The sequence below is a fragment of the Phacochoerus africanus genome, chromosome 14 (genome assembly GCF_016906955.1).
Source record: "Phacochoerus africanus isolate WHEZ1 chromosome 14, ROS_Pafr_v1, whole genome shotgun sequence".
NCBI classification, from domain to species: domain Eukaryota; kingdom Metazoa; phylum Chordata; class Mammalia; order Artiodactyla; family Suidae; genus Phacochoerus; species Phacochoerus africanus.
Window position 1 is genome coordinate 44960183 of NC_062557.1, and position 27783 is coordinate 44987965.

General features: G+C 58.4%; 1 protein-coding gene across 17 annotated transcripts in view; it reads right to left on the reverse strand.

Moving 5' to 3' along the window:
• The window catches only part of MYO18A (myosin XVIIIA), a 97818-nt gene that overhangs the window by 4018 nt on the left and 66017 nt on the right, over window positions 1-27783 (reverse strand). For 10 of the 17 annotated variants that reach the window (XM_047757828.1, XM_047757827.1, XM_047757826.1 and 7 more), the window contains 22 exons: window positions 24492-24557; window positions 21470-21598; window positions 20614-20757; window positions 20146-20235; window positions 19896-20015; window positions 19652-19763; window positions 18827-18954; window positions 18356-18510; window positions 16305-16428; window positions 16011-16211; window positions 15338-15448; window positions 14770-14874; window positions 14354-14500; window positions 13882-13995; window positions 12401-12517; window positions 12149-12232; window positions 11578-11715; window positions 9323-9508; window positions 8794-8933; window positions 8039-8083; window positions 4850-4972; window positions 2218-3491 (listed from right to left, as the gene is read on the reverse strand). In XM_047757828.1, the coding sequence (XP_047613784.1) occupies window positions 2222-3491; window positions 4850-4972; window positions 8039-8083; window positions 8794-8933; window positions 9323-9508; window positions 11578-11715; window positions 12149-12232; window positions 12401-12517; window positions 13882-13995; window positions 14354-14500; window positions 14770-14874; window positions 15338-15448; window positions 16011-16211; window positions 16305-16428; window positions 18356-18510; window positions 18827-18954; window positions 19652-19763; window positions 19896-20015; window positions 20146-20235; window positions 20614-20757; window positions 21470-21598; window positions 24492-24557 (3849 nt within the window). In that variant the 3' untranslated portion in view covers window positions 2218-2221. Of the gene's footprint in view, window positions 1-2217; window positions 3492-4849; window positions 4973-8038; window positions 8084-8793; window positions 8934-9322; window positions 9531-11577; window positions 11716-12148; window positions 12233-12400; window positions 12518-13881; window positions 13996-14353; window positions 14501-14769; window positions 14875-15337; window positions 15449-16010; window positions 16212-16304; window positions 16429-18355; window positions 18511-18826; window positions 18955-19651; window positions 19764-19895; window positions 20016-20145; window positions 20236-20613; window positions 20758-21469; window positions 21599-24491; window positions 24558-27783 lie in introns of those variants that run through there. The other 7 variants (XM_047757839.1, XM_047757838.1, XM_047757836.1 and 4 more) reach the window with 3 other exon arrangements.

The following is a 27783-nucleotide window of genomic DNA, read 5'->3' on the forward strand; positions in this document are numbered from 1 at the left end:
GAGAGCCAACGGTAGGCAGCTACCCCCTTTCCCAGGGCAAGAGACAGGGCTGCAACTTGGAACATTTTAACCACATTGTTTAAAAAGCTTTCCTCCCCACAAGCCAGTGTCTCCTACTCAATGCTGTCGCAAATGATTTGGTGCAGAAGCTAATTCCTGCTTGGCAAGCCCAGGGTGGCGGCCCCCTCTCCTTGCCTTTGCTATGGACGTGTTCGTGGTCTGAATTCTTGCCGGTCCCCGACACCAGGTGGGAGGCTAAGCCACCACTCCACCCGCCCCCACTCTTGGCAGTTTATTCACCCAAAGCGAGTCCAGCCAGGTCCACCCTCCCCTGCCCCTTCTCTGCCAGCTCCGTATGGGTTGGCCAGCTTCTGGCTTGGTGCCCACTCTCCCCGCAGTGAATCCAGTCCTCGTTAGAGGTGGCGGTGGGTAGGGTGTCAGGACTACTCCTGTTTCCTGATGAACAAGAAAAACTGTGCTGGTGGCTGAGGGAAGAAATCAGTTTTACGTGTTTTTGTTCTTGCTAGGTCAAGGGTGATGATGGGCTGAGTTACTGGGGTCTGCAATCCACCAGCTGCTGGTCAGTGGGGGAGGGCCTGGCGAGGGCCTGCTCCTCTCTGCTTTCCCACAGCCCATCAGCTGACTTCCTGCCCTGGGGGAAGAGGGAACTTAGGAGGGGTGCTGAGGAAAGGCTGATGACGCCATGATGCCAAGCCTGCCTTTTCTCACTGGGGCAGTGATAACAGCTCCCTAGTGAGTGTTTCTTGCTCTTCCCAGAGCATCCTGCAACCCATCTGCCCCATGGGGGAAGGGACAGAGCAATGCTAAGCCCAAGGGCTTGGGCGCGGAGAAGCTCAGGGCCGACAGAATCTGAATTGGCCATGAGCCTGGTCTGGGCTCAAGTTCTCTCTGCTCAATACCATCCATCCCCACAATCCCATCCCAACACCATCTCCAAATCGCCGCAAGTGACATTCCCTTTCCACCTGCTCCAATTCTTAAAACAAAATTGCTCCCTTTTCGTGAACCCAGCCCCAGTCAGTTCAGCTGCTCTGCTGCACAAGAAGCCCACAAGCGTGCGACAAGTGTGTGTTAGTTCATGCACCGAGGAAACATCGCCCTTGCCCCCGGGGGTTGTGCTCTGGGGTCACACCTCCTGGGAAGCAGCAAGCTTGCCTTGGGAGGGTACCTTGCCGAAAACAGCTTCACATAACCAGGGTGATCCAAATGTCACCGCCCACCAGGGAAACTGGCAACAATGGGATTCCAATGAGTCAGTCTTTGCCTTTCTTCCGAGGTGGGGGTGTGGGCATAAAGGCCTAACAGCTAGCTCTCTCCCCCTACTGGGAGAAGGCTGGGGGAGGCAGGAGAGCCAGGAGGGGGCTGTCACTCAGCAGCTGCTAATTTCTATTCATTAAAACTTTACAAGATGAGCTAAGATGAGGCGACGCCCATGCGTGGGCTTCAGGTGGGAGCGGTGGGGAGAGAATCAGGCATCTCCAGGTCTGCTGCAGGGTGCGGTGCTGTGGGGCTGCAGCCCTGTAAGCCTTGCACGCTTCAGCTTGAGATCCATGTCAGAGAGGAAAGTGACATTGCAGGGCCAGGGGAGAGCCAAGCAAATGGCCCCTTAATAGCTGACAGCCACAGTGCACTAACACATCCGGGGGTCAGCTAGAGCCCCTTTCTGGGCCCAGCCTGTCAGGGACAGAGACAGAAGCTCCATGTGGGTGCTGCCAGGCACATACAAGAAACATTTTGCCCACGTGCTCAGCCTTGGAGCGTACAGAGGAGTGGTTAAGGGCAGTTGAATAGACTCCATTCGGATCCTGGCAACATCGCTTACCAGCTATGCAGCCCTTGGTAAATGACTTAACCTTCCCTTCTTTTTCTATAAAATGGGGCTAATCAGACCTTTGTTATGGGTCTAGTGTGAAGATTAAGTGAATAAATATGGCAAGTATTTGGGGGGGGGGTGTCCCTGGCCCAGAGTAAGGAGTGACATCACTAGCAAGTTCAGCTGATTGGGTTCAGGGCTCAGAATGCTTAACCAGCTTAGCTGGGCCCCTTTCTCGGTGTAGCCAGGGGAGGCTCTCCGAGGCCAGGTCTGCCCAAAAGGAACGCAGGAGGGCCTGGGTGGTGGCGGGTGAGATGGAAACGGGTTAGTTCACACTGAGTGGCACACGCCATGCTCTGCACTCCATGCCAGGTGCCACCTACTGCACTAGTCGCTCTCTGGCCGGTACAGGTACCGCATCATCAGGCTGTCCACCTCCTTCTTGCGCTTCTTCTCCTCCTTCCGAGATTGCCGGCGCCCCTGCCCAGCCTCCTCCTCTTCTGGAGCCGGGCCCTTCTTCACACTTGAGCGGCTGTGGCCTGAGACAGTAGAGCCACCGGATGTGGACGAGGAAGATTCAGACTCTGTTCTCTTTCTTCTGGATTTGGATTTCTTCTTGCTCTTTCGAGAGCGCCCCTTCTTCCGCCGCCTGTGCTCCGAGGAATCTTCAGAGCTGGAGCTGGAGCTGGAGCTGGAGCTGGAGCTGCTCCTTCTCTTGCTCCGGCTCTTCCGGCTGCTGCGGGACCGAGAGACGTCTGCCGCAGAGGCTGAGCGGCGGATGCTGGTGGCTCGCTCCGGGGGACCCAGCTGGGCGCTCCGGGTGCTCTGGATGCTCTTCCGGTCCTCGTCCTCGGAGTCAGGCTCCAGGCTGCTCCGGTGGAACGGGACGGGCTTGTAGCTCAAGACCTCATTGATGGCCGCCTCCAGGTCTGGGTCCAGGTAGGAGCGCCGGCTGACGGGGCGGACGCTGGAGCTGGGAGGCTCGTCCGTGGCCGAGGGGGAGACTCGGGGTTGGGGTGGCACCGACAGACTGCGGGCCAGCGACGGGTGGCTATACTGTGAGTGGGCCTCACTCAGGGCCACACTGGCCCCATCGTCCCAATCATCCAGGCAGCTGCGGCCCAGGGACAGGCGGGAATCGGGGCTCTCCCGGCCGAGGGCCGAGACCCGGCTCAAGGAAGGGCTGAGGGTCCTCGACAAGCTGTCGAGCCGGGAGGTGCTGCGGCGGGAGCTGGGCGAGCCTGACAGCGAGAAGCTCATGGACGAGCGGGCGCCGTCCTCACTGGAGCCGCGCCGGGTGGCCGAGGAGGCCCGGCTGACGGGCGCCGAGACGGCCGAGGCCCGGTCAAGGTCCGAGCCCCACCGCTTCTCCAGCCCCCGGCTGGCCCGGCCCCCGGCCCCGGAGAGGACAGAGCCACAGGCGTCGGGCTCCTCCGACTTCTCGGACCTCGGGCCTGGGCCTCCGCGGGCCCTCCGGGGGGGCCTCTCCGGGGAGGCTGGCCGCTCGCTCAGGGTGGAGAAGAGCGAATCCTCGTCCCCAGTGCCCCCGATGGAGTCCTTCAGGGCCAGCCGCTTCCGATAGCTCAGGGAGCTCAGCGCGGAGGCCGGCCGCTCGTCCGCCCCCTTGCCCTCCTTCCCCAGGGAGTGGAGGGCGCTTCTGCCACGGGGAGGTGAGGCCGCGAGGTGAGACCACGAGTGCATCGGGGGCAACAGAGAGAGCATGAGGGGGAGAGACAGAGGGGAACAGCATTAGACCGAGAGAAGAGAGACATGGGGAGGGAGGAAGGAGGAGGAGGAATCGGCAGCAGGCCTGGCAAAGTGGCGGTGAGAGCGGGGAGGAAATGAAGCAAAATAATTTGCGTCAGTGAAAATAGCTTCATGGAGAATGTCATGTAAATTAGACTATTGTTCTATTTCATCACTTTTTCCCCTCTAAAACGTTTAGTTCAATTTATTTCATTGTCAACTACCTGGAGCCTCCTGCCACGCCGTGGTGAGCGGCAGTGGGCGGGGAAGGCGGCATTATCTGCAATAACAAAATGCTGTTTGGCCGAATAAATTAAACCAATTAGAGGGGGCCCCTGGGTGCTTGTGGTGAGGGGCTGGGCTTGGGAAGGGACCTCGAGGGAGCTGGAGAAGGAGAGGGATGGGAATTAGAGTCCTAGCTTTCAGGGGTAACTGCCTGTGGGATCAGAAGACTGTGGACTGGGCTGGAAAATCGGGGAGCAAGTACCCCCAGCGGGTGGGTGTTAGCAGAAAGCATGGTGGAGGGCAAGGCAAAGATTAGAGGAAGAAGAGAATGGGTAGAGAAAGAAATGTGTCTGTAGCTGTGTCAGGAGAGTCAGGGGAACTGGGACCTTTTCTGCTGCTATTCCTACTAAGACCTCGGAGGTCCACAGCTGGCCCGAACTGACCCTGTCCAGGGTTGGAGATCAAGAGTCCCCCTCTGTCCCATTTCAGCTTGATTCCAAGGGCCCAAACCATCAGGTAGTTTGATCAGCATTTGTTGAATGAATAAGTGGGGATGAAGTTAAACTTACACCAAACCCAAGCCCTGAGCCTAGAAAAAATAAGGGTGCTGCAGACCCTGACTAAGAAGAAACCAGCCTCTGGAGTTCCCATTGTGGCTTAAGGATCCGGCATTGCCGTGACCTGTGGCTGCAGATGCAACTCGGATCCCATGTTGTTGTTGCTATGGTGCAGGCCAGCGGCTATAGCTCCGACTGGACCCCTAGCCTGGGAACCTTCATATCCCGTGAGTGCGGCCCTAAAAAGACAGAAAGACTAAAAAGAAGAAGAAGAAGAAGAAGAAACCAACCTCTTGTGCTCATCCCATGTGCCAGGGGTGGGTCTGTCCTCCCAGCACCCCCAGCCCCAACACACACACACACACACACACACACACACACACACACGGTACCAGAGAGACACAGGGGGCACAAGGCCCAGCCTCTTTGGGATCAGAGCGCTGCCATCCATTCCTGGGGCACAAGGCGCCCCTTCCTCCCAGCTTACCTGGAACTCTTCAAGCTGCCATCGTCAGAAGCCGCCTTGGAAGGCCCCTTGTTTTTTGATAACCATGACTTGACCCCGTCGACCCGGTCCTCCAGCTCCGAGTCCATGTCTGAGTCCCCCTCACTGTGGGACGAGGAGCAGAAAGGTAGGCAAGGCTGGGAAGAGGGGCTCACCCGCAGCCCAGGAGGGATCACCGAAGTGGCGGCAGGTGTGTCTTGGGCGGGGGTGGGATGCAGGGGGCATGCGCATCAGTGAGTCAGAGAGAAGAAGAGTGGTTAAACAGAGCACACCGTTCACAAGGACCCTGTACCACAGCAGGGTCCTTGTGCAGCAGGCCACACTGTGTGACGGCCACCAAGAAGACTCTGAGGAGCACGGAGGTGCCTCCATCCCATTTTCTGTGACAGGCTGCCGTTCGGCCAACCAATTCGATGAGAATGACAGGGAGGCCATCCATCCATCAATTACAGCTAAATGGCACTTGGTTAAAAAGGAGTCCTGGGTCCTTCAGCTCCTCTCTGAGGCCTATTCTGCAGCTTCTTGTCTGCCCAGTCCCAAAAATGAGGCTATAGCTGTGGCTACTTTCCATGCCTTCACGGCAAGAGTTGGGCTGCTGGCCATGGGGCAGGGAAGGGCTTCATTATGACTTCAAGTGAGCTTGAACCTGGAGTCTCCTGAGCTGATGGCAACACCAACCTGGGCACTAGAGGCCATATCCCAGAACCATCCTGTGAATCCCCTTGGCCCTTAAGAAAGAGAGAAAGGACAAGGAAGGGGCAGCAGCATTTCCTGAGGGGATTCATGCTGCACCTGGAGATCCAGTGCAGACAAGGGCGCTGTCTCTCCCAGTCGCCTCTTCCCTCCCTCAGGAAGCTTCCAGCTCCTGTTCTCCAGGGTTTTTTCTGGTCAAGCTGGCTAGAGCCCTCTTGCCTTGCAGGAAAGCCCAGAGGAGTCAAATTCTGATGCTGGAATCATGGGGACCTACTCACAAAGCAGCAGGGACTTGGAGACAGCTTCTGAGTGAGAATGCTTCTAGAATTCTGCAAAATGTCTGCTTACCGCGTCCCTGCTACGAATATATGCTAGGATTTCTCCCTGATATAAATTTCCTTTCATCTATGTGAACAGGAGCAGCTCCTTTCCTGAATTATGTTCTTGAATAAACAGCCACATGGGCGTGTGTGTGTGTGTATGTGTGTATGCATGCACACACACATACACACACGTGCGTGCACACACAGAAGAAACCACTAGACTCTGTTCTGGGGACTGTGATACAGCATGACTCGTGGGGAGGGGAATAAAGAGGCGTGTTTTATGGGCTTCCGTCAAATACAGAATTATAACAAAGACGAGGCTGGCTGATGCCCCGGGTAAACAGGGGTTTAGCAGACAGCCCTGGAACCACTAATGCAAGCCCTGTGCCCGTCCGAGCCTGGCAGATTTACTGTGGTGCACAGGCCCCATGGAATGCCAGCACCACCTGATTTATACACCCGTGCAAAAAACCTCCTTCTCTAGCTTCAGAGCCTGTAATTTATCACCGCCGTTCATAACCATATTGATTGCCTTTAGAAAGGAGGTGCTGTATGCATCGCAAAATCTATGTCTACATGTTAAAAGCGTTTCTGTATAAATCTCCCTTAATACTGTGCTGTTTACTGCTTTCATTAAGGTTATGGCAATAACAACTGTATCTCTAAGTAAATCGAAACATTATTTTTCTGCCCGCCTTAGCACGCTCGCTCAATAACTTGGAGCTGCGGCCCAGAGGGAATGGCAGACCTCCCCTCTGCCATCGGCAAGAACCTGGCTAGGACCGCAAGCCCCTGTGTGCCTATGTGAGTGCATGCTGGTGAGCGGGTGTGTGTGCATGCAATAGTTTAGGATATGATCTGAGATGCGCATTTCATCAGCTCCTACAGCCCAAGGATGGCAGGGCTGAATACACAGGGGACAGACTGTTGTGGGCCCAGAATACGAATTTTCCTCCTTCCATTCAGAGCAGCCAGTGGGTTGAGAAGCTGGCCTGCCTGCCCTTGCCTTCCCTTTAGTTTCAAGACAATAGAGGATGTTTGGATTCTTTTCCTTAAATAATCAGGCCCGTAAACAAACTCCAGGGGCAGGCAGGCTCAGGGGGCAGTTGAAATTTTAAATGGTTGGAATTAAACCTCGCGTCAAATACAATTTATGTCCAGGCTCATGTGCTATTAGTTAACTGGGAGCCGAATCGCGGGGGAACAAACAAACGGAGACAGAACGGCGGGGGATATTAATTGTGTGTGACAACCGGGCTCCAGCGGCCCTCTATCACTGTTACACACTATTACATTTATCATTAGCTCTCACGGAGTCCTTTGCACTGCCGCCAGCTCATCCTGGCCGGGGAGGAGGGCTGCCAGGCAAGAGAGAGTCAGGGAGGCAACTGACGCCACGTTAGAATAACACCCTCTGAAGACCAGCCCTGTCCAACCTGACGGAGGATCAGCCCCACCCGCCTGAAGGCCCGCACATCTGCACCCAGAGCCTGGCTCCCACCCAGGAAGGACATGGAGACGGGGTGGATTTACTGGGCTTCCCGCCACCTGCCTGACAAGCACTGGCACAAGCGCCCGAGGCCTCCTTCTGTCCAAGGTGCCCCCAGGGAGTAAAGGGCACACATCTGGCCGTGTTGCCCTCGCCTGCCACTACAAAGCAGCCCGTGACTGGCCGCCTGGATGCCCCTTCCCTCCTCCCGTGTCTGCCAAAAGAAGGTGGTAGACCTTTCACCACGAGACGTACCCGACTCTTTCAGGCAGCTCAGGCTCCAAAGGAGCCCAAGGATGTGCAGAAATCCAGCCCCAAAAGACTTCTCCCCAGAGAAAGAGGCTGGCAAGCGGCTACACTTGGGTTCTGAGGGAGGAGAGGGCTGAAGCCCAGGAAGGAGAACTGTGGACACCACCCAGGGCGGCTGAGCTCTCCTTTCTGATGGGGCCCCCGTCCTGCCCACCAAGGAGGGGCACCCTCCTTGCCCGCCCACCGCCCTGCCTCCCTCAGGACTGAGTCAGCTGGGTTAGCATGACAGACTGGCTCGGAGGATCAGCGGAGGCTGTGTCCACATGCGGCATGCAGCGGGGTGGGAGCCCGGGGTTAGGGGTGGTTAGAAACCACGCCAGGAGAGGCAGAGAGCGCGTGCGCTCCAGTCCTCACGGTTTATTCTTTCTTTTCTGATACTTTGTCACCATGTCCTGCAAACTGGAAACAGAAAGAAATTGGTGGGCAATGGGGCCGGAAGTAGACGGAAGAGTCGACGGACAAAACAAGGTGGACGCCTCAGCCGAGGCCCTTCCTTCCTCAGTAAGACACCAGGAGACAGGACAGTGCTGTCCTCGGAGGGAGGTCCGGGCCACCTCGGGCACCATCCTCCTGCCCCAGGGGAGCAGGCTGCCTGGGCGGCCAGGGGGCAGGAGGGCAGCAAGTCTGGAGTGTTCTACCCAGGGCAGCCTTGGGAGCTCCTCGCAGGGCCTGACCCCACCCCCACTGCTGGTCTGCCTGCCTCGTGACTTCCTCCTCAGCCTAAGACCACAAATCTCTCTCCTAAACCATTCCCTGGGTGGGTTTTATGAGAGAAAATCTCTGGCACGGTAACAAGGCACCACAGCTCTTAAATCTCTGCTCTCCCCAGAGCAGGGCAGGCGCCATGGGAAATGCAGCTAAACGGGGGAATAACTCATCCTGAACAGGCAGAGCTGGAGAGCCAGGTCGCTGGGAGGCCTGGGGCAGAGGATGGGGCGTGGGGGGGTGGGGGACGTGTCTCGCCCCGGCAGCACCTGTCCTGCCCTCGGCCGCTGCAGGGCAGGGTCCATGCTGAGGTCTGATGATTGGGAGAGGGGAGACCAAGGTCGAAGCTGGGGGTGGTCAAGAGGGCCTCCAAGCTGGCCGTAGCTGCCATAGAAGCCCCTCACCTGTTGATAAGGTCCTCGTTCTCATCGCTCTCCATTTCGTCCTCAATGGCAGCCTGCAGGTCCCCGATGCGCTTGAACGCCAGTTTCAGATCAGCCTGCAGGCTCTGGTTTGCAGCTTCCAGACTCTCCAGATCCATCTCCTGGAAGGGAGAGGAGGCAGTCCAATCCACAGGAGGGCCAGTCTCTCATCCAGCTGCTCCAGAAAAAGCCACTTCAAGCCTCTCCTGGCTGGGAAGCAGCTACGTGGATGCCACCAAGAGCCTACAGAGCCTTCTCTGCTCTGGGGTTGCTGGGCTGTTAGGGCCTGGCCTTGTCTGATGGGGGTTCTGGCATTCCCCTGGCCCCTGGCCTGACTGCAGGGCTCCTTGGACTGTCCTCTTGACATGTCCTCTTTCTTCGATTCTCTAAACCAGGCTATTGTGCAGCCCTCCCCCACCAGTCCAGTGGTGAGGTGTGTGCTTAGCAGCTTCTCAGAGGGCTGCTGGCCTGGGGCCTTGTGGCCAGTGGGGCGGGGGGCGGGGGGTATTACCAGTTCATGCTTCTTGCGGCTTGCCTCGGCCTCCTTCCTGGCAAGCTCGCCCATCTCCTCCTTGGTGTCTCGGAGCTGCCGCTGTAGCCTCTTGTTTTGCTCCTTCTCCCGGTTCTCAGCGGCCGTGCGCTGGTCTCGTTCCTCCGTCAGCTTCTCCATGTTCTCCTTGAGCCGGCTGGCCAGGCTCTGGACAGGTCGGTGGGAAGAGCTACCCATCAGCCAGAGAATGAGGTTGGCAGAACTCTGGAGTCAGCAGGCCTGGGTCCAGCTCCGGCTGCCCCGCTCGCTGGCTAGGCAGGCAAGCAACTAAAGCCCTCGGAGCTTCCTTTGCCTTTCTTTAAAAGGAGGAGAACAACACCTATTCCCCCCAGGAGTCTTTTAAGGACCCAATAAGGTAACGTGCGTGAAGGCACGCGCTGGAAGATGAAAGGGGCTATTATCATCATTCTCACCACCTAGGCTGGAGGAGGGCTCTGGCTAGAGTTTGGGCCTGTCCATGTTGATGCCATGTGTGGGGCCTCCACGAGGAACAGGATTTCCTCAGAGACCCTAAACCCAGAAGCTCCAAAAGTTAGATCCTGTGCTCAGAGGTAAATGACTTTACTGTGAATTCTCCATTAGGAGGAGACTAAACAGTCATCACATGCCAAACACAAAGCTACCCCCTCAGCCTGATGAATCTCTCTTTCCCCAGAAACTTGAATACATGGCCCCCTTCCAGGTCATAGGCTGCTGAACAAAAAAAATGACCTAGTGATCTGGGCGGAGCGTGAGGGAAGAAGCCCGCTTCCGGTCCTAATCCTGGACCTCCCCCTGACTGGCCCTGGGGTCGCCACTCTAGGCCGCCAGCCTCTGTGTCTCTAAAATAACAGCACTAGGCCACGTCTCTAAGGACCGTATGTGTTTAACATTCTGTGCATCTAAACCATATACTGCCATTCTGAGCAGAAGGGAAAATGAGAGAGCGAGCTGAGAAAAGGGACTGGAGCCCACCCGAAAGGAGGCAAATGCAGCGGGTCTGTCCTGCATCCACCAGACCAGTGGCATCCTCTGTCCCTTGATAGCTTTGGGGCCTTCGGCAAGCTACTGAACCCTTCCAATGTGTAAAATGTGGATCACAATATTACCAAGGCAGAACACGCTCTCTCACTAAGTCTCCTGGCACTCTCTTCAGCTCTCCTCGGGACTGTGACCCCGTCTTGGGAGGTTCCGCCACATTCTCTTTCTAGGTCAAGAGTATTAATGCTCTCCCGATGCCCACTGCCAGCCCCAAGGTCACCTGTTTCCATCCCCACCCTGCTCCACTGAGTGAGGAGCTGATGGGAAGGGGGCAGTCATGCCCCTCGGCACCTGTCCCATGATCATGCTCGGCAGGGAGGCCTGCCAGGGCGCAGACGGACGTCTACACGCTTGATACGGAGAAGAAGAACTTACAAGAGGGGTGCAAAGCGGAGGGATCATTTTGCTGGCCTCTTTCCTCCCACCTGCTCTGCTGGGGGGGGGGGGGGCGGGGCTGGAGCCTGCAGGCTCCAGGAGAGTGGATCCCAAAGGATTAAATGTGGGGTTTACCGTCGGGAGGAAGGAGGGGTGAAAAGAGAAGGAGGAGGTGAAGAGAAAAAGGAGAAGGGCTGGAGGCAGGAGGACGAAAGGCCGAGGGTGAGGAGGAGGAATGGGTTGGGGAGGGTTGGGGAAAAAGAAATAGGTCAGGGTGAGAAAGGGAAGGAGAATGGGGAGAAAATAAACACAGAGGGAGAAAGAAGCATGGGGCAAAAATAGAGGAAGATGAAGGAGGAGGGGGAAAAGGCCGAGGTGGGAAGAACTGAGGGAAAAAGCGAATAAAAAATGGAAAGGAGAGAAAGAGCGAGCGGTGAGATGAGAGGACGGACGCTGGCCCTCGGAGGGGTGCCATCCGCTGCATATTTATGACCCTGCCGCGGAGGGAGGGGACCTGCGGGGGGAGCGCGCGGTGGAGGAAAATATGAAGACGAAAAGCTAAGCTGCTCGGGTCCCTTGGCAGAAAGCAAGCACGGAAACAGAATGTAAAGCAGGCAGGCTCGGCGGTGCCCGGAGAGCAGGCCGGGCGGGCGCGGGGGACAAGGCACCTGCCCCGTCCGCTGGCCTGGCAGCTTGGCAGAGGCCTCGGAGGAGCCCGGCGGCCTCGTGCCTGCCCAGCCCCGCTGCGCATGCGTGGCTCCAGCCAGGGGGGCCGTTCTGCCCTGCTGGGGCCGACTGGACCGGGAGAAGTGGTCACCCACCTCCAGCCGCTTCACTTGGGTCCTTTCGAACTCCAGGCGTGTCTCCAGCTCCCGGATCTTAGCTTCCTGCCGGCTCACCAGGGACTTGTCCACCATGGACTGCTCTAGGAACTCCACTTGGCTCTGGAGGGCTTGTAGCTGGGGGATCAAGGGCACGAAGGGAAGAAAGAACTGAGCCTGGAGAGGGAGGGGGCAGGGTCTCTCTCCCCTCCCCCACGGCAAGATCACCATGGTGACCAGAAGGAGGGAGGGATGCACAAGGGAGGTGGGAGGACAGGGCCCTGAGCCAGAGGCATTCCCCACCTGGCCCAGCGCTGGCACAGATTCTGCCCTTTGGAGAGAAAGGAGAAAGCTAAAGACCAGAGAGGGAATAGAAATGCGAAATGAGGCAGCTGAAGCCAAAGCGTCTGCTATGGTGACATGGCTCCAAGCCTAGGCCTTTGCACTCACTGCCGCTGCTCTGTGGCTGACTGATGGCAGAGAGAAGCATGTGCTAGCCTGTGAGCTCAGGTCTGTCCCTGCACACAGACCCTGGCACCCTCTCTCTACCAAGGGAGCCCCTGGTCCCCACCTTCTCCTGTAGCTCTTGCTTCTCTTTGTTGGCTTCTTCCAGTTGAGCTTGGAGATCATTCATCTGTGCCAGGTCCCGGGAGGCCTGGGAAAGCAGAGAATGCTGAAGCAGGCCCAAATCCAGCCCACTCCACGCCGCACAGAGGGCCAGGACACACGGGCACCCTGACCCCCCAAAAGAAGTGGCTGTGCCGGGGACCCGCCGGGAGGACAGGGTCTGGGCAGTGCGGTGGGATACTCTCAGGCAGGGTACCTGAGCCACAGCTGCCTTGTGCTTCTTCATCAGCTCATTCATGTCCTCCTGATCCTCCTCCAGCCGGTTCTGAATCTCATTCTTCTCACGCTGAAGGCGGCTCAGCTGCTCCTCCAGCTGGACAGAGGCAAAGACAGATCAGAGAACACAAGGCCTGGCATGCCTGATGGCTCTCGATGGGAAGATTGAACCTCCCCACACCATCTCCAACTGGATGGAGTGAGGATGTGGCCAGCCCACCTGCTGGAGCAGGTTCCAGGACCAGTGATGCTCTGGGACCTGCCTGTCCTGCTTTGGGCCAGGAAGCTGAGGCAAAGGGCTGTTCTTGACTCTCAGGCAGACTCTGGGCTAAAGGACATCTGCTTTCTAGCAACTCCTTAGGGACTAATGAGAGGCCAGAAAAGGTCTGCCCAGAACCAACGACCCATTGTCCTAGCACCTGCATCTAGGCCTTAACCTGCACACACTCTGCCCCCTTCAGGCCCCAGGCAAGGACCTCTCAAATCTGGGAAGCTCTCCTGCTGTGGACTCTTGCTTCCCCTGGGACTGCTTGCTCCCTGGCCATGCAGCCCCCACAGCCAGTCCACTCCGGGCGGGGGGAGGAGACGAGACAGCCAACAGCAGCTTCAGGAAATGAATGAATCTATTAGCCTGTAATTCCAGACCAAAATGACTGCGTTGGCTCCTTCTCTGCCCCATCCATCTTGTTACCAGGCTGTGGGGAGCAGGGGAAGCCTCCGCCAAGAAATTTATTAACTCGGATTTAAATAAAATGGTAATTTTATAACAGCCTTTTTTAACACAATTAAGGAATTTGAATTACTCACCTGAAAACTGCTGAGGAGCACAAATGTCATGGGGATAAATCAAGCCCGGGAGATTGGCATCTCCCAGCAGCTGGGAGACGGGCTGGGGGGCCAGGGAGGCCAGAGCCAAGCCCAACCTCCTCCCCTGCCCCACTCCCTGCCCGAGGAGGTACCAGCGGCCGCATCCCAGTAATGAGTTCTCGGGCCGATGGATGGGCCGTGGGAGAGGTGGGGAATTAAAAGGGAGGCATTAAATAAGCGCTCTAATTAGTTGCCACTTGGGCTTGTCAGTGGGCTGGCCAGGGGCAGGGGAGGGAAAGGGAGCCATCCTGTCCTCTTATCGGTGCTTCTGCGAATCTCCAGGCACCTGTTTACATCGCTCAGCCACATTAGCTACCTTTATTTATGGTGTTGGGGCCTGTGGCCAAGCTCCCACAGGCTGGTGGTTAAACGGGAAGATGGGCCTTTGCTGGCTCCCTCCTCCACCTCGCCCCCTCCCAGGTCTCTGCTTTGAGGGTGGGGGGAAAGGAGGGGAGGCCTGCTCTCCCTGCAGAAAGCCCTGGCGTGAAAGGACCAGGCTGGAAAGGTGCCCTGTTTGGGGTGACGGGAGCCACTGTCACAGCTCCCTTCTCCCTCAGCCCCCCGAGTCTGGCCCTGCACACCCTGCAGCCTCACCGCTGTCTTGGCTTTGGCGATATCATCAATCTGCAGGTGCAGGTCTTCGATCTCCACCTCCATTGCTTTTCGTGCTTTCACAGCTGCTGCACAGGTGAATTCTGACTCCTCCAGCTGGACACAGAGCCACCCCCGCCCCAGGGAGAGAGGTCAGCCATTCCCTGGGGGCAGGAGGGCTGGCAGGGGGCTCACAGGGGAGTGGGGGAACCCAGGAGCTCTCCTTCTCCTCCTCTGTTCACTTCAGACCCCGGGGCTGTGATGTGTCCTGTGTGCCCTGAGCCCGTCCATGCTGTCCTGGGCCTGGTGGTCATGTGCAGAGCATGCGTGGACCCTGAGGGGTCTGGGTGCTACAGTTGCTTCTCCCCACTTCCCTGTCACCTTCCTTCCTAAGGACTCAAGAACCACTGATGGGGCAAGAGGGAGAGAGAGAGAACTGAAAAAGCAAGCTGGCTTGCCCCAGAGCGGGTGATACCTGGTTCTTCAGCTGCGCGATCTCCCTCTTGCTGGGGGCGTTGTTCTTCAGGTGGTCCAGCATGATCTGGGCATCTGCCAGCAGGGCCTTGGTGCGCTTCAGGTCTTTCCGGAGCCGCTTCTCTGACTCAAAGTCCCGCTGGTTCACCTGGGCAGACACCAGGAGCTGGGGCTCCGGGCTCTGCCACGGGGCCTCCTCCTGTCTTTCCTAAGCCCCCTCCTCACGCTGCCCTCACTCTCAGAGACCCTTAATGAGCAACAACAGGGGAAGTGCCAGGATCATGCTGGCCGGTGCCAAAGGCCAGTGTGCTGTGGATGGCAGTCACCCCAACCCACAGGTGACGACAGCGGGCCCTACCGAGCCAGAACCCCTCCTGTTCCCAGCTCTCTCCGCAGTAGCCGGCAGGCTCCTCTCACCTGGTCGCTGAGGGTGGCCAGCTTGCTCTCCAGCTCCCGCTTCTCTCGCAGCACCTTCTGCTTGTCCTCATACTCCTCCTCGAGCTGTACTTCCATTTGCTTTAACTGGGGACAGGGGCCCACCCATCACTTCGGTGTCTGCTGCCAGCCAGCCCCTTCCCTGCTGGATCCCCTCACCATGGCGGGGCTGAGCATGGATGACCCCAGAGGTGCAGATCCTGAATTCAAAGTTTGTAGGGTTCCCAAGGTCCTGGGAGGCAGAGGAGGGATGGCAGGCCATGCAAAGGGGCCCGGGTTTGAGTGGGAGCACTTGTTGCAGTGTGGGCAGGCCCTGCAGGGCCAGCCTAGCTCTCTGCCACTTGGCACTGAAAGCAGGTGCCCTGAGCTTCTCTACAGACCCCAAGAACACTCAGCCCCGCCAGTGCCAGGATGCTGAGTGGAGATTTCCGGTCCTGGATGGCAATGGAGGATAGTGTGGCTAAGGGAGGGAAGCAGAGGAGCCCTTTCTTAAAAGCAGTGACGGGGGACTCGGCATTTATTCCGGACACGTAAGTGCCCGTCATTGTACCTTCTTCTGACATGACTGCCGGGCCTCCTCCACCTCCTCATCTCGACTCTCCATCTCCTTGGAATGGGTCTGCCTCATCCGCTCCATCTCCATCTCGAGTCGCAGCTTGGCCTGGAGGTGGGTGGGAATAGGGACTGGGTTTCTTTCCCAGCAGCAGCCGACCCCTCCCACGGCACCTGAGGGGCCGCTCTCCTCAGGCTCAGGAGCAGGGGCCACCTCTGCCAGCAGTTCCCTTTGCTCTCCCCTGCTCCTGTGGCAGCTGGCTTCTCCAGAGAAGCCGAGCTCCTTTACTAAATACTAAATGTCTGGCGCAGGCCCAGAAAAGGCTGCTGGGTTGGGGGCAACCCTGCAGCTTTTCCACTTGGCCTCTGGGCTCTAGCTCCCTGAACTGACACGGCGGCTCAGCGGCAGGCTGGATGGGCTCATGGCTTCCAGCTGCCGTGCATCCTGAGCCCCTCACCAATGGAGCTCAATTAAGATCTGTTCTTGCAGAAAGTACCATGAAAAGCTTAATTATCTTCACACCGTAGCTGGCACAGATCAGGTGTTCCCTCAATATTTTATGAACAAGGGAATGAATGAATGACCGAATTTGGGATCCCACCCGCCTCTGGCCCACACCCCGGGGCAGCTGTGGGGAGAGCAGTACCTCCCTTGGCCAAGCCCTCACTACCTGCTCCAGCATCTGGATGGTCCCCGCCTGTTCGTCCAGCTCCTCTTCCTGATCCTTGACCTTGGCCTCCAGGTCTCGGAGCTGTTTCTTGACTTTGGCCAGAGAGGCCTCATCCTTGGACTCTTGGGAAGAAATGTCCTGGAGCTCAGCCTCTAATGACACAACCTTCTGGGTGAATCCTGCAATGTCCATGTCTTTTTCCTGGAGCAAAAGAGAAAATGACACTGGCCCTGCCTGGGCTGGCCCAGGCCTGTGAGGGGGCCGAGGTGTGGATGGTGGGCAGCCCCCACGTACCTCTAGTTGCTGCTTCAGGCTGAAAGCCTCGGCGAGGAGCGTGTCCTTTTCCCGCTGCAGCTTCTCCCGCTGCAGCTTCTCCCGCTGGGCCTCCTCATGCGCCTGCGAGAGCTCGCTGTCAAACCTGTGAGACAGTGTGGCCGTGGCAGTTCCATCACATAAGAGAAGCGTCCGGGTCACCAGAACCCAGAAGCTGCCAGGAAGTGTTGCCACAGATACGGACGAGATGCACGTCAGGGGCACTTGGGCAGCCTGACCTTGGGGCCAGTGGTGCGGTGACATTCAGCAGTTATAGGTCAGGCTACCAAGGTGGTCTGGGATGGGTTGGGGGGAGCACACCTCATCAAGCAGGTCCAAGGAGCCCTTTCACCAGGAGGGCCTGAGAGGGACCCACAGACTGCGTCCAGGGAAGAGGTGGATGGACCCTCCTCTGGCACTGGCTCGACCTTTTCCCTTTCAACAGATCAAAGAGTGGAAAGAGGGACAGGGCGAGGGCAGAGCAGGCATCAGAAAGGGTCAAAGTGGAGTTCCCTTCATGGCTCAGTGGTTAACGAACCCAACTAGGATCCATGAGGATGAGGGTTTGATCCCTGGCTTCACTCAGTGGGTTCAGGATCCGGCGTTGCTGTGGCTGTGGCGTAGGCTGGCAGCTGTAGCTCCGATTTGACCCCTAGCCTGGGAATTTCCATATGCCACGAGTGCGACCCTAAAAAGTAAAAAAGAAGGTTCAAAGTGGACTTCCTGCTTCATCACTTTCTACAGTTCAGTTTGGCAACTCTGGATAGAGCACCTGGCTGCTGCCCCATCTCTGGGCACCAGGCTCTGGCCAGGCCCACCTGCCCCAGCAGCACCTACGTCACCCCCAGGACCCCCACACCAAGCCGGAGGCCCCAATCCCACCGTTCCCAGCTGGCAGTGGGCTTCAACGGGGCATGTGTCCACGGTCGGGGGGCCTCTCTTCACTTCCCCACTTCCCAGCCTTCCATTTCTTGCCCAGTGACTCAAAATAAGGAGCAAATTGCTGAAATTCCTGTTAACACCTTCCCTGAATAGCTAATCATGTTCCTGCTGAAAACTGAATCGCTCACCCCATCCCAACCCCATATCAAAAAAAAAAGAATAAGAAAACTCCAGGCGGCTGAAACCTAGTAAGTTGCCCAGCGGGGAGTACAGCAAGGCGGTAACTAGGCCGAGCTGGCACTGTCATCGGGGTGCTCGGAGGTGGGGGTCCCACTAAGGGCGCTGGCCTCTGGGAAAAAGGGGGGTGGGGGTAACGATAAGAACTCGAGAAGCGGAGAGCAGGGAGGGACGTAAGGCTTTCCTATTTCCCGTCGCTCTCTGCCAAGCAGCACCTGCAGGCCCCAGGGAGCCCGGGAGGCTGAGGGTAACCCGGGGTCACCGGAAGGACGCAGCCTGCCATGCTCACCCCCCAGGGGCGTGGGTGGGGGACTGCCCCTGCAGAAAGGCAACTGGTGCCTCTGCTGAGAACCTGCCCCCTGCAGAGGGGAACTGGGTGCTGTTCCCACTCCCTGGGGCACCCTGCTGCTCCCAGGGAGTGTGGATTCCTCGGTGTTACTAATAAAGGCGTCCCATTCCCATCCTAGCCCGAGAAATTAATTTAGATTGGATTTTCTCCTGTGAGGGCTGCCCCCCTCTTTGTATCATTACCATAATGAGATGGAAGTGGCACGGTAGTTTAACAACATTAGTCAGGAGAGTGTGTTTGTGTAGCTGAGGCGAGGGAGAGAGGGGGAGCTGGGCGGGGGCAAGAGGCAGGGCCACCGGGAAGTGGTTCCTGTGCGGGGTCCTGCTGACGCTCATCCTTTCGGCCCCAGGCGTGGTGACAGGTGGGGGCAGCACGTCCCAGAGCAGTGGCCCGAGCCAGCCATCTGTGGGGACGTGGTCCATGTGCTCCTCAGGGGTCAGGTGCGCGAGCCTGAATCGCATTCCAGGGTGAGTGACAGTGCCGGCAAAGCCCCTGGTCAAGTTCAAGTCCCCCTCCTGTCCTCCCTGGAGGGAGGCAGGGGGCCCCGGCTGGCGGGAGCACCCACCTCCTCTGCTTCTTCTCCAGCTCATGGTTGCGGACCTGCTGGCCCTCCAGGTGCAGCTTGGTGTCCTGCAGCTCGGCCGTCAGCCGCTGGCACTTCTTCTTGAGCTGCTGCAGGGCCCGCTGGCTCTCATCACTATCAGCCTGCAGGTCCCCGAGCTAGGGGACAAGATGAGGTGCAGGGTTAGCAGGCACCGAGAGGCCCGGAAGTATTGGTGGAGGAGGTGAGGAGAGGAAGGGGGTGAATGGGGGGAGATTGGGGGTGAGGGATGAAGTCAGGCTCTTCCATGGAGCCTAAGACACTCTAACAACAGGTTGTCCTTAGCTGTGTCTCCTGCATCAAGAGGCAAATACGTCAACCCTTCCCTACCGCTCCCAGCCTGCCTGGCTCTGGCCATTCGCGGGCCAACACGTGGCAGCAAGCCCCTCCCAGCCCCTCCCAGGCACAGGCCTCCACTCTTTCCACCAGACTCACCCGCCTCTCCAGCTGCCTCTTGTTCTGCTGCTCCACCTCCAGCTTGTCCTCAAACTCCTGCTGGAGCCGCTTCTTGGTGAAGTCCACCTCCCGCATTGCTCGCTCATACTTCAGACGCCACTCACCGCCTACGGGGTTGGGGGGCAGACAATGGAGGACTGAGCTGCTGAGAGTCCCTAAGGAGGGGCAGAGGGGACGAAGGATGCGGACAGCAGGTAGAGTCAGACAGAGGGACTCAGAAAGGTTCCTGGAATGGTGGCTTCTTCCCAAGGCAGAAGGAGCCACTAACAGGGTGAAGCCTTAGGGCAGGTGATGCCGCTACATGTGCTGCTTCTCCCCGGGCCCGCCAGACCACGGTCCCTGGATATCATCATCATGGTCGTCAGAGCCAGCCACGAGAATCCCCGGCATCATTTACTGGCACCTTTACTTTCTCATCAATGTATTTCATGTTAGCTTTTTTTTTTTTTTGCTTTTTAGGGCTGCACCCAAGGCATATGGAAGTTCCCAGGTGAGGGGTCAAATTGGAGCTCCGTAGCTGCCAGCCTATGCCACAGCCATAGCCACAAAGGATCTGAGCCGAGTCGGCCACCTACCCACAGCTCATGGCAATGCCAGATCCTTAACCCACTGAGCAAGGCCAGGGATCAAACCCACGTCCTCTTGGTTACTGTCGGGTTCATTACCACTGAGCCACAACCGCAACTCCCTCGTGTTAGCCTTATAACAGCCCTATTGGTAGGTGACAAGGCGTGTGGTCACCCAGGGGTAGGGATCAGAGCCTGCCACGCAGGCCGCTCCTGAGTCCTCCGGCCTTCGACCCACCTGTGTCCTCATCATCCACTTCCCCGTTGACCTCAGCTGCCCGGATGAGACGGGCCTCCATCACCTCCATTTCCATCACCTCCATTTTCTTCTTCAGTGCATCGTACTGGGTCTGCAGAAGACAAGGTACCCCCTCACTCAGTACCACCCACACCCCTGGACTACACAGCCCGTGGTCACCAGCTTACCCAGGGCAGACAGGGGCTCTAGAGTGTGGCAGCCACTAGGACGGCCCTGTCCTCACCTGCAGCTCCTTCATCTCCTTCTCGGCCCGGAGCCTCTCTGCGGTCTCCGCGTCCAGCAGCTGGGAGGCGGACTCTCCCGTGTTACGTTCATCCGTCAGCTCCGATGTCAGCTCCGAGATCTGGGGTTGGGGGAGGGGAGCCACCACCAGGTGAACCGTCTGCCCCACTCAGCTGGAGCAGCAGGGGTGCCTCCTGGGCCGGCCACCCTGCGGAGGGGGGCAGGTCTGCCTGGTGCTGGGACTCACTCACCCGGGTCTCCAGCCGGTCGCTGCTAAGCCGCAGCTCGTTCCGCTCCTTCTCCACCTTCTCAAGCTTGCTCCTCAGCTGCTGGATCTCCTCCTAGGGTGCAGCAAGGAGGGCAGAGTGAACCAGAGGCACTGGGAGAGGTCGGGGCCCGGGAACTGCACCTTGTGGTGAAAGAAGCTGTGCAGCTCGAGCCAGGACACGAGGGAACAAGAGACCACTGCCTCCCTGAGGCTCTATCCCTAGACGCTGCCCCACATGCTGAGGAGGCCTGAGGGCTTATCCTGAGAGGGTACTCAGGGGCTCAGCCAGCACCCCAGAGGCCCGCCTTCTGTTTGCCGGGCAGGGGTCAAGGACACCAGCTAAACAAGGAGCACTTGGGAGCTCAACACCAGCCTGCAAAACTCCTGCCCACGTGGACCAACTACAGCCCTTCCCCCCCGGCAGCGCGGCCCGCCCCAGGCTGCTCCTTACGTCTCTGTTCCGGATCTGCTCCTCGGAGAGCTGCACCTCAATGAGGGGCCGCACGGTGGTGAAGAGCTTCCACCAGGGCCAGTCCTTCACCCCTTTGTTCTTCTTGATGTTCTTCTGCACACAGCGAATGGCCAGGTCTTGGATCTGGGTTGGGGTGGGGGTGGCGCACAGCAGGTGTCAGTTCCAAGCCCAGCCAGGACCCTCCCCACCACCAGCCCAGCTGCTGGGCTGCTCCTCTGGACACCAGTCCAACAATCCCCAAGCCACCCCCTGCCCCCGGCCTCCCTCCATCCCTCAGAGAGTGGGCGGCAGAGAGCCCGGCCCTGGGAGCACTGCGCTGGGCACTAACTGCTCTACCGTCATTAGGAATAATTTCATCTGCTTTATTTGCTGCCTGATTATTTCCAGCGCCCTGGCCTAGATGTGCCATAAAACCTAATCTTGCTGAAACACAAGAGGCGGCGGTGCTGGCTGTTTTATGGACTTGCTAATAAGAAAAGGAGTCGCTGACACAGCTCCTTAATCTTCATGGAGTAGCCTGTGATCCAGAGCCCACCTTTGCCTGGGCCCTGCTCCCCACCACAGTAACCTTTGGACCAGGCCCCATCGCCAGGCATGCCAGCACTCTCCCTGGTACCAGGGAGCTGCCCAACCCCTGTCCGGGTCCAGGCCATGGTGCCCCGGTGAGGTCCTTCCTCTTCTGCCCCAGATAATAATTCTCACCCACAGCCCCAGGATTAATTAGCCTCCTGCGCCCCACACACATTCCTTTGAGGGTCCCTCCCACTCCGACCCTAGGGGCTCGGCTCTGCCCAGCTGGGCTGGGGGGAGGATGGGGACGGCCCCGGAGCAGCACCTTTTTCTTCTTGAAGAGCTGGCGGGCCAGGTAGCCCCTGCAGGCCGCTTGGAACAGGGTTAAGTTCCTGCTGGTCTGTTCATCCCGCTGCTCTTCCAGCCTTGCCAACGTGCCCGCCCGGAAGAACACCTGTGGGGAAGCGGGCGGGGTGAGGCAGGAGCCTGGGCTGGGGGCAACCCAGCAGAGGAACAGGAAGTTAGCACAGAAAACCAGCAGGCCTGGGAGTGTAGCCCTTGGCCGAGGCAGAGCCTGAAAACCCCAGTGTCCAAGAGAGGAGGGAGAGAGGGAGAAGACTGAGGGAGGGGGGCCAGGCTGGGGGCTGGAGATGCTGTGGAACAGAAGTAAGGTGGGAAATCCAACTTCAAAGAGAGATGAAAGGAGAGGTAGGCCAGAGGGAAAGTATCTGGGACAAGAAGGACGTGAAGCAGCCACCGCCGGGCAAGTGGGGAGAGGCCGCCCCCAGCAACACCTATGGTGGCTTCTGCCCCCAGGGCTGCCAGCAGCACCGGCCACCCCCTTGTGCCCACAGCTCACTGCAGGCCCAACCACAGGCTCCAGGCCCCTCTGGCCTCCAGCTGCCTGGGATCAGGTGGTGTATGTGTGTAAGAAAAAGGCCCAAGAAGCCGTGTGCGGAGACGAGGGAGGGCAGGGAGGCGGTGCCTTCTCTGCACCCTCCCCACTCGGCTGCATCTCAGACTGTCTCCTCTTTCATGTGCCCACACCCCACCCCCACACCCAGGTTTCATCTCATGGAAAAGCCGGTGCGGTGGGTGGGGGTTGGCCCAGGCGAGGGACCTGTCATACAGGTTTGGGGGCTGGAGGGCAGATGTGAGAAGAACCAGCTGGGCGCCCCCACACCCGGCCTCTCCTCTCACTCTTTGGTGTCCTGAGCTGGGACTGGGTAAAATTTTCTGTGCTAAGAGAAGAAGCAGAGGGAGGAAATGATCAGATGGAAAAAAAAAGACTCTAGTACCCCTAGAGAGGGCAAAGGGCTGTCCAGGTCGATGCCACCTGCACCTTGCCCAGAAGACAGGAAATTCCCTTTTGTGGGGCCAAGAGAGGACGTGAACTCCAGGGGGAGCCTTCAGAACCAAGAGGCTCCCCCCAGGCCTCCTTCCAGGAAAGAAGTGGGGAGAGGGCCAGCACTTTCTGCTGAGAAAGCTTTGCCTCTGGCCGAAACCAAGTCCCCTGTGGCTGGCCTGGGACAAAGCCAACTCAGTCCCCAGCAGCAGACAAGGGTAGTAGCGAGCCTCAAACCTCTCCTAACAGCTGTACACTTGTGGGGTTGAGTCTTTTGAGTATTAGGTGAACTCACAGGGCCATCTCCCCTCCACCAACATACCCATCCAGACATATGTACAGACACCAGGAGGTTCTTAGACGTTCAAACTCCTTGCCTGAACCCTCAGGGTCTCCTGGGCTCAGACTGAGACCCCCTTTTCTCCGAAGCAATGTGACAAGCACACAGGGAATCCTCACTCACCAGCCAGTACTAACCACAGTCCAGAAGCCCTGGAGTTTCTCGCCCAAACCAGATGTTGGCAAACATCTGACTTTGCCCCTAATTCTGCTCTTAACGTGAGTGGGCCCTGGGGCGCGCCTGCTTCAGTCAGGCACTGGGATGATGCCCAGGGTCTCAGATGGCAACTGGGAAGAGGACCAGCCCGTCCAAGGCCCTCTTCCACCCCAGACATTCCTGGGAGGAGGCGCCATCCCCAGTGGCAGCCAGCAGCGGCTCAGTCTGCCCGAGGGGCAGGAGCCCACCCAGGAAAAGACCAAGAGGCCAAAGGGAAATCTTTGATTGCAGCTTCCCAGGAAGGAAGCTCAGCTGGCAGCTCCTGAGCTTGGAGACAGGTGGGGAGGAGGAGGAGGAGAAGGAGGTAAGCCAGACACAGCACAGACCCAAACTAGAAAGATGACACGGAAAGAGGGTGGGACCAGAGAAGACACAGAGAACAAGGAAAGAAGCAGAAACTACAGGATAAGGAATAGAGACCAGCAGGGACAGCCAGGGCCCAGAGGAAAAGGGACAACCAGGGAAGCAGAGACGAAGATAGATGGAAGGGATGAGAAAGGGATTCCCAGGGTGTGTGTCTGTGAGGGTGTGTGTGGGTGAGTGGGTGAGTGTGTGTGGGTGTGGGGCAGGGGCGGGGGCAGGGCTGGGGAAGCAGGAGGAACCAAGACTGTGACTCAACACAGAGCAGGGAGAACAGAGCCAACAGGCAGCGTGCAGGCCTTTTTGCACGCACCCACTTTCACCTCATCCCCCCACAAGCTCCTTCCCTCTTTGCTGACAGACGGACAGTCCAGAACCCTCCCGGTGGCTCCCACTGCAGCCCTGGAGCACATATGTGGATGCCGCTGGGGAGCCTCCCAGTCTTGTGGAACAGGGTGCACGGCTCCCGGCCCCATAGGAGGGCCGCTCGGCTGGCCTTTGGTGTGGAGCGGTGTGGCAGACGGGCATCCAGGGCCGGGCGTGCCTGTCTCTTATGCACCACGTTCCATTCAGATGAGGAACTGGGCCTGTGGGCAGGTGGTGGTGGCCCAGCCTTGCCAAGTCCTGCTTGCTCTCTGGGACCCAGGCAGCCCTCGAGGACTCACCAAAGGGGGCTCTGCCCTCTGGAGCTCCTGGCCACGGCTTCCCTGCTTCTCCCAGAGCTCCCTCCTGTCTCCCCAACTCCCCCTGCCAGGACTCAAGTCAGTTCAAGGCCACCTCCCAACCCACTCCCTCCTGACCTCGCAGAGGTGTTCCTGGCACTGAGCAAGCCAATTGTTCAGATGGAAGGAGAGTCAAGTTTGCTGCAGCTGGAATGTCCAACTTCCTGGCCCCCAGGCCTGGAGGGCGCAGCTTGGGAGGAAGGGAGGCTGCGGGGGGGAGGGAGCTGATGGACAGGACTCAGCCGGGGTCCCAGCGGACTCTTAAAGTCGGGCTGAGCAGGGAGAGCAGGGAGGGAGGGCCAGCCATTGGGACAAGGGTGACCAGAGGGTGAGGGCCCTGCGCCCTCCTGCAGGGACAACTCACCCGACTCAGGCCCATGCAGCAGCTACTCTTCTCCAGGTCCAAGGATTCCAGCAGCTCCTCCACCGCCTGCAAAGAGATGCTTCTGTCAGGCAGCCCACACAGGGACCCCACGCAGGGCTCAACCTGGTCACTCAGCCCTTCCCAACCTCCGTTCAGTCTCCACTATTTATTCAACAAGCACTTTCGGTGGCTCCCGCAGCATCCGGCCGTGAGCTGGGATCCAGGGATATAAAGACGCCTGCAAGAGAAACAAGCTCTTTTGCTGAGGAGTGAGATGAGAACACTGGTAAAGTACGCGGAGGAGGAGGCGTCTAAGGCAGACAAGGGGGCTGTGGAAGGCACCCGGAGGAGGTGTTGCTTGTGCTGTCTTTAGATACAAGTAGGAATTAGCCAAAGGAGGGGCGAGGGCACTGCAGGCAGAGGGACTAGCACGTGCAAAGGCCTGGAAGCATGAAAGTTGAGTATCACCTGAGTGAAGAGTGGGCGGCAGTTAAGGGGCAAACTGAGAGGTGGGCAGGGGCCAAAGGCTGTGCGCTGGTGCGACGAGAGCCCCTGGAGGGTTCTCTCAGGGAGGGGCACCATCAGATTTTCCTGCCACTGAGTGGAAGCTGCATGGAGCCCTTAGGCAGCTCTGCAGGCATCCACAGGAGGAAGGGCTACAGCCCGACCCAAAGGGAGGGGAGGAGGGGGAAATGCAAGAGACGTTGAGAAGTTGGAGCCTTGGAGTTCCCACTGTGGCTCCGTGCGTTAAGAACCCAACTGGTATCCACGAGGAGGCAGTTTCAATCCCTGGCCTTGCTCAGTGGGTTAAGGATCTGGCGTTGCCACAAGCCGAGGTGTAGGTCACAGACACAGCTTGGATCCTGCGTTGCTGTGGCTGTGGCGTAGGGCTCAGCTGCAGCTCCGCTTGAAGCCCTAGCCTGGAAACTTCCATATCCGCAGGTGCGACCCTAAAAAGAGGAAAAAAGAGAAAAAAAAAAAGAAGAAGAAGACGGAGCCTTGCCCACTGTGGGGGAGGGCTGGGGGAGCAGGAGGAATCCAGGGACACCTGGGGTTTCTGACTGTGGTACACAGATAAGAGCACCACTCTCCTAGGGAGGGAACACGAGAGAAAGAGTAGCTTTGGGAGGAGATATAACCAGCTTGGTTTGAACGTGCTGAGTTAGAGGTGCTCTCTGGGATACATGCAGAATAGCCCAGAAAGCAGCTAGATGGAAATGCATGTTGGAGTGGGAGAGAGGCCTGGGCTGGAGGTATTGATCTGGAGTCATCGATACATACGTGGTAATTGAAGTGACAGGAGTGAATGAGGCTGCCCGGGAAGAAGGTGTAGAATAGAAAGCAGATGCAGCAGAGGAAAGAGTCCTAAAGGAGAGGCCTTTGCTTGAGGGGCAAGTGGGAAAAAGAGAAGCTCAGAGGGACTGAGAGAGAAAGAACAGAGAGACGAGGCGAAAACGAGGAGCGGCTCGGAGAAGCTGAGCAGGGGATGTTTCACCAAAGAACAGAGTTGTCAACAGTCACATGTTGCCAAAAAGCACAATAAAGTGCCCATCAGCTCTGGTGACAGGAGGGCAACGGGCGGACAAGACCAGGCCCGGGTGCCAGGGGTGGGCACCAGGCAGCTACAGCAGAGGAGCGCACGGCAGTGGGGCAGGGGCGGCAGGAGAGAGGTCAGTAGCGCTGGATGGCACAGGGCACCAGGGAGGGTGGACGCAAGGCTCCTTTCTGAGAGCAACGTCCGTGGAATGTTCCTCCCCAGAGAGAAACGAGCCAGCGAGGAGAGGCTGAAGGAACAGGAGGGACACGCGCCGCTGCTGGAGCAGGTTTCCAGAGGGACCAAAGGGACAGGGTCCGGAGCACAGGAGGAGGGGACTGGACGGGGCACCCCTCCCACCCAGCCCGGAGGGCAGGGAAGCAGGCGCCTGAAGAGGAGCGCACGGAAGGCAAGGCGGGAGCAAGCTGGCGCCTCGATTTGGATTGGCATTTCTAGGCAAGGTCAACGGCAGGAAGGCACAGTGGCGAGGGCCTGAGCAAGATGGAGACTGGAATGGCAGAGGAGCAGCGCAGAATCGGGGCCAGGTAAGCACGACCCAAGAGCCCAGGGAGGCTGGAGACCATGAACCTCTAGGAATTCAAGTCCCCAAAGTGGTATAATTTTCTCCCTCAGCCCTTGGCAGCCCCAAGCCGAGGAGAGCGGACCCCCAAAGGTGGCCCTTCAGGGTGGGGGCTGGGCAGGCGCCAGGAGAGGCTTGACAGCAGAGGGTGATGAAGGCTGGGTGACTGGAGGGCTGGACATGGTGTCGGGGCTGAGAGGAGAAGGAAGTGAAGTCAGCACGGAGTGGACGGAGTAGAGAACATGGAGCGGGGCCCAGAAATAAGAGGTTTCGATGGAGTCAAAGAGCAGCGGTCCTGAGAGGAAGAGAGGCGGGAGATGCACAGGCAGGAGGCTGTGGTCTGGTATTTCAGAAGCAGAGCGTTTCTAGGGATGATGCGGTGCTGGGTGCGGCCATGAGGGGGAGGCTGGACTGGAGGTCGGGGTTCAGAGAGCAGGGGCTGTGGGTCGGGTCATCTACACCCACACCAAGGTCGCCCCGGATGCTGGCAGGTGCCGCATGGAGAGGGTGGAGGAAGGTCTTCAAGGCCTCCAGCCGTGTGGGTCTGTGACTCGGGCAGCGGGAGCCATGTGGGTCTGTGACTCCGGTTCTGGAGGGGAAGCTCCCTTTTAGGGAAGCCGTCCTAAGGCCTGAGACGCCGTCAGAGGCAGGCCGCGTGCCTGAGGCCTGAGCACAGGGAAGCCAGTCTCCTCTGCTCAAGGAGCCCTTTGGCTTTCGGAGGAGCTGCCTCTGGGGGTCAAGGTGACTGCCAGGAGGGAGACATCCCTCTGTGCTGCCAGGAATCCAGCAGCCTGGCTGACCAGGGACCCACCCTGGGAACCTTAGGCTCATCCTGATGCCAGGGAGGTGATGCCACATCAGTCTTCCTGGAAGGATGCCTGGAAGGATGCCTGCCGCACCCTCAGACAGCTTCCTGCTACTGGAACTAGTCCGATATGGTGGTCAAGGCTGAGGGGCCCAGGTACTACAGTGAGGCACCCAAAACACTAGTTCTAATCCACCACCTGGGAGGCTCTTGGGTGAATGGCTCACCAGAGAGCAGACATGCTCACCTCAGATCTTCAAAATGGGTGGCTCTTCCGTGAATCCCACGGTCCACGCCCCAGGCTGCCTTCCCCCCTGCTGCCACAGCCCGGATGCCCTGGGCCCCTGTCCTGGTCCTGGTCACCAAAACCAGG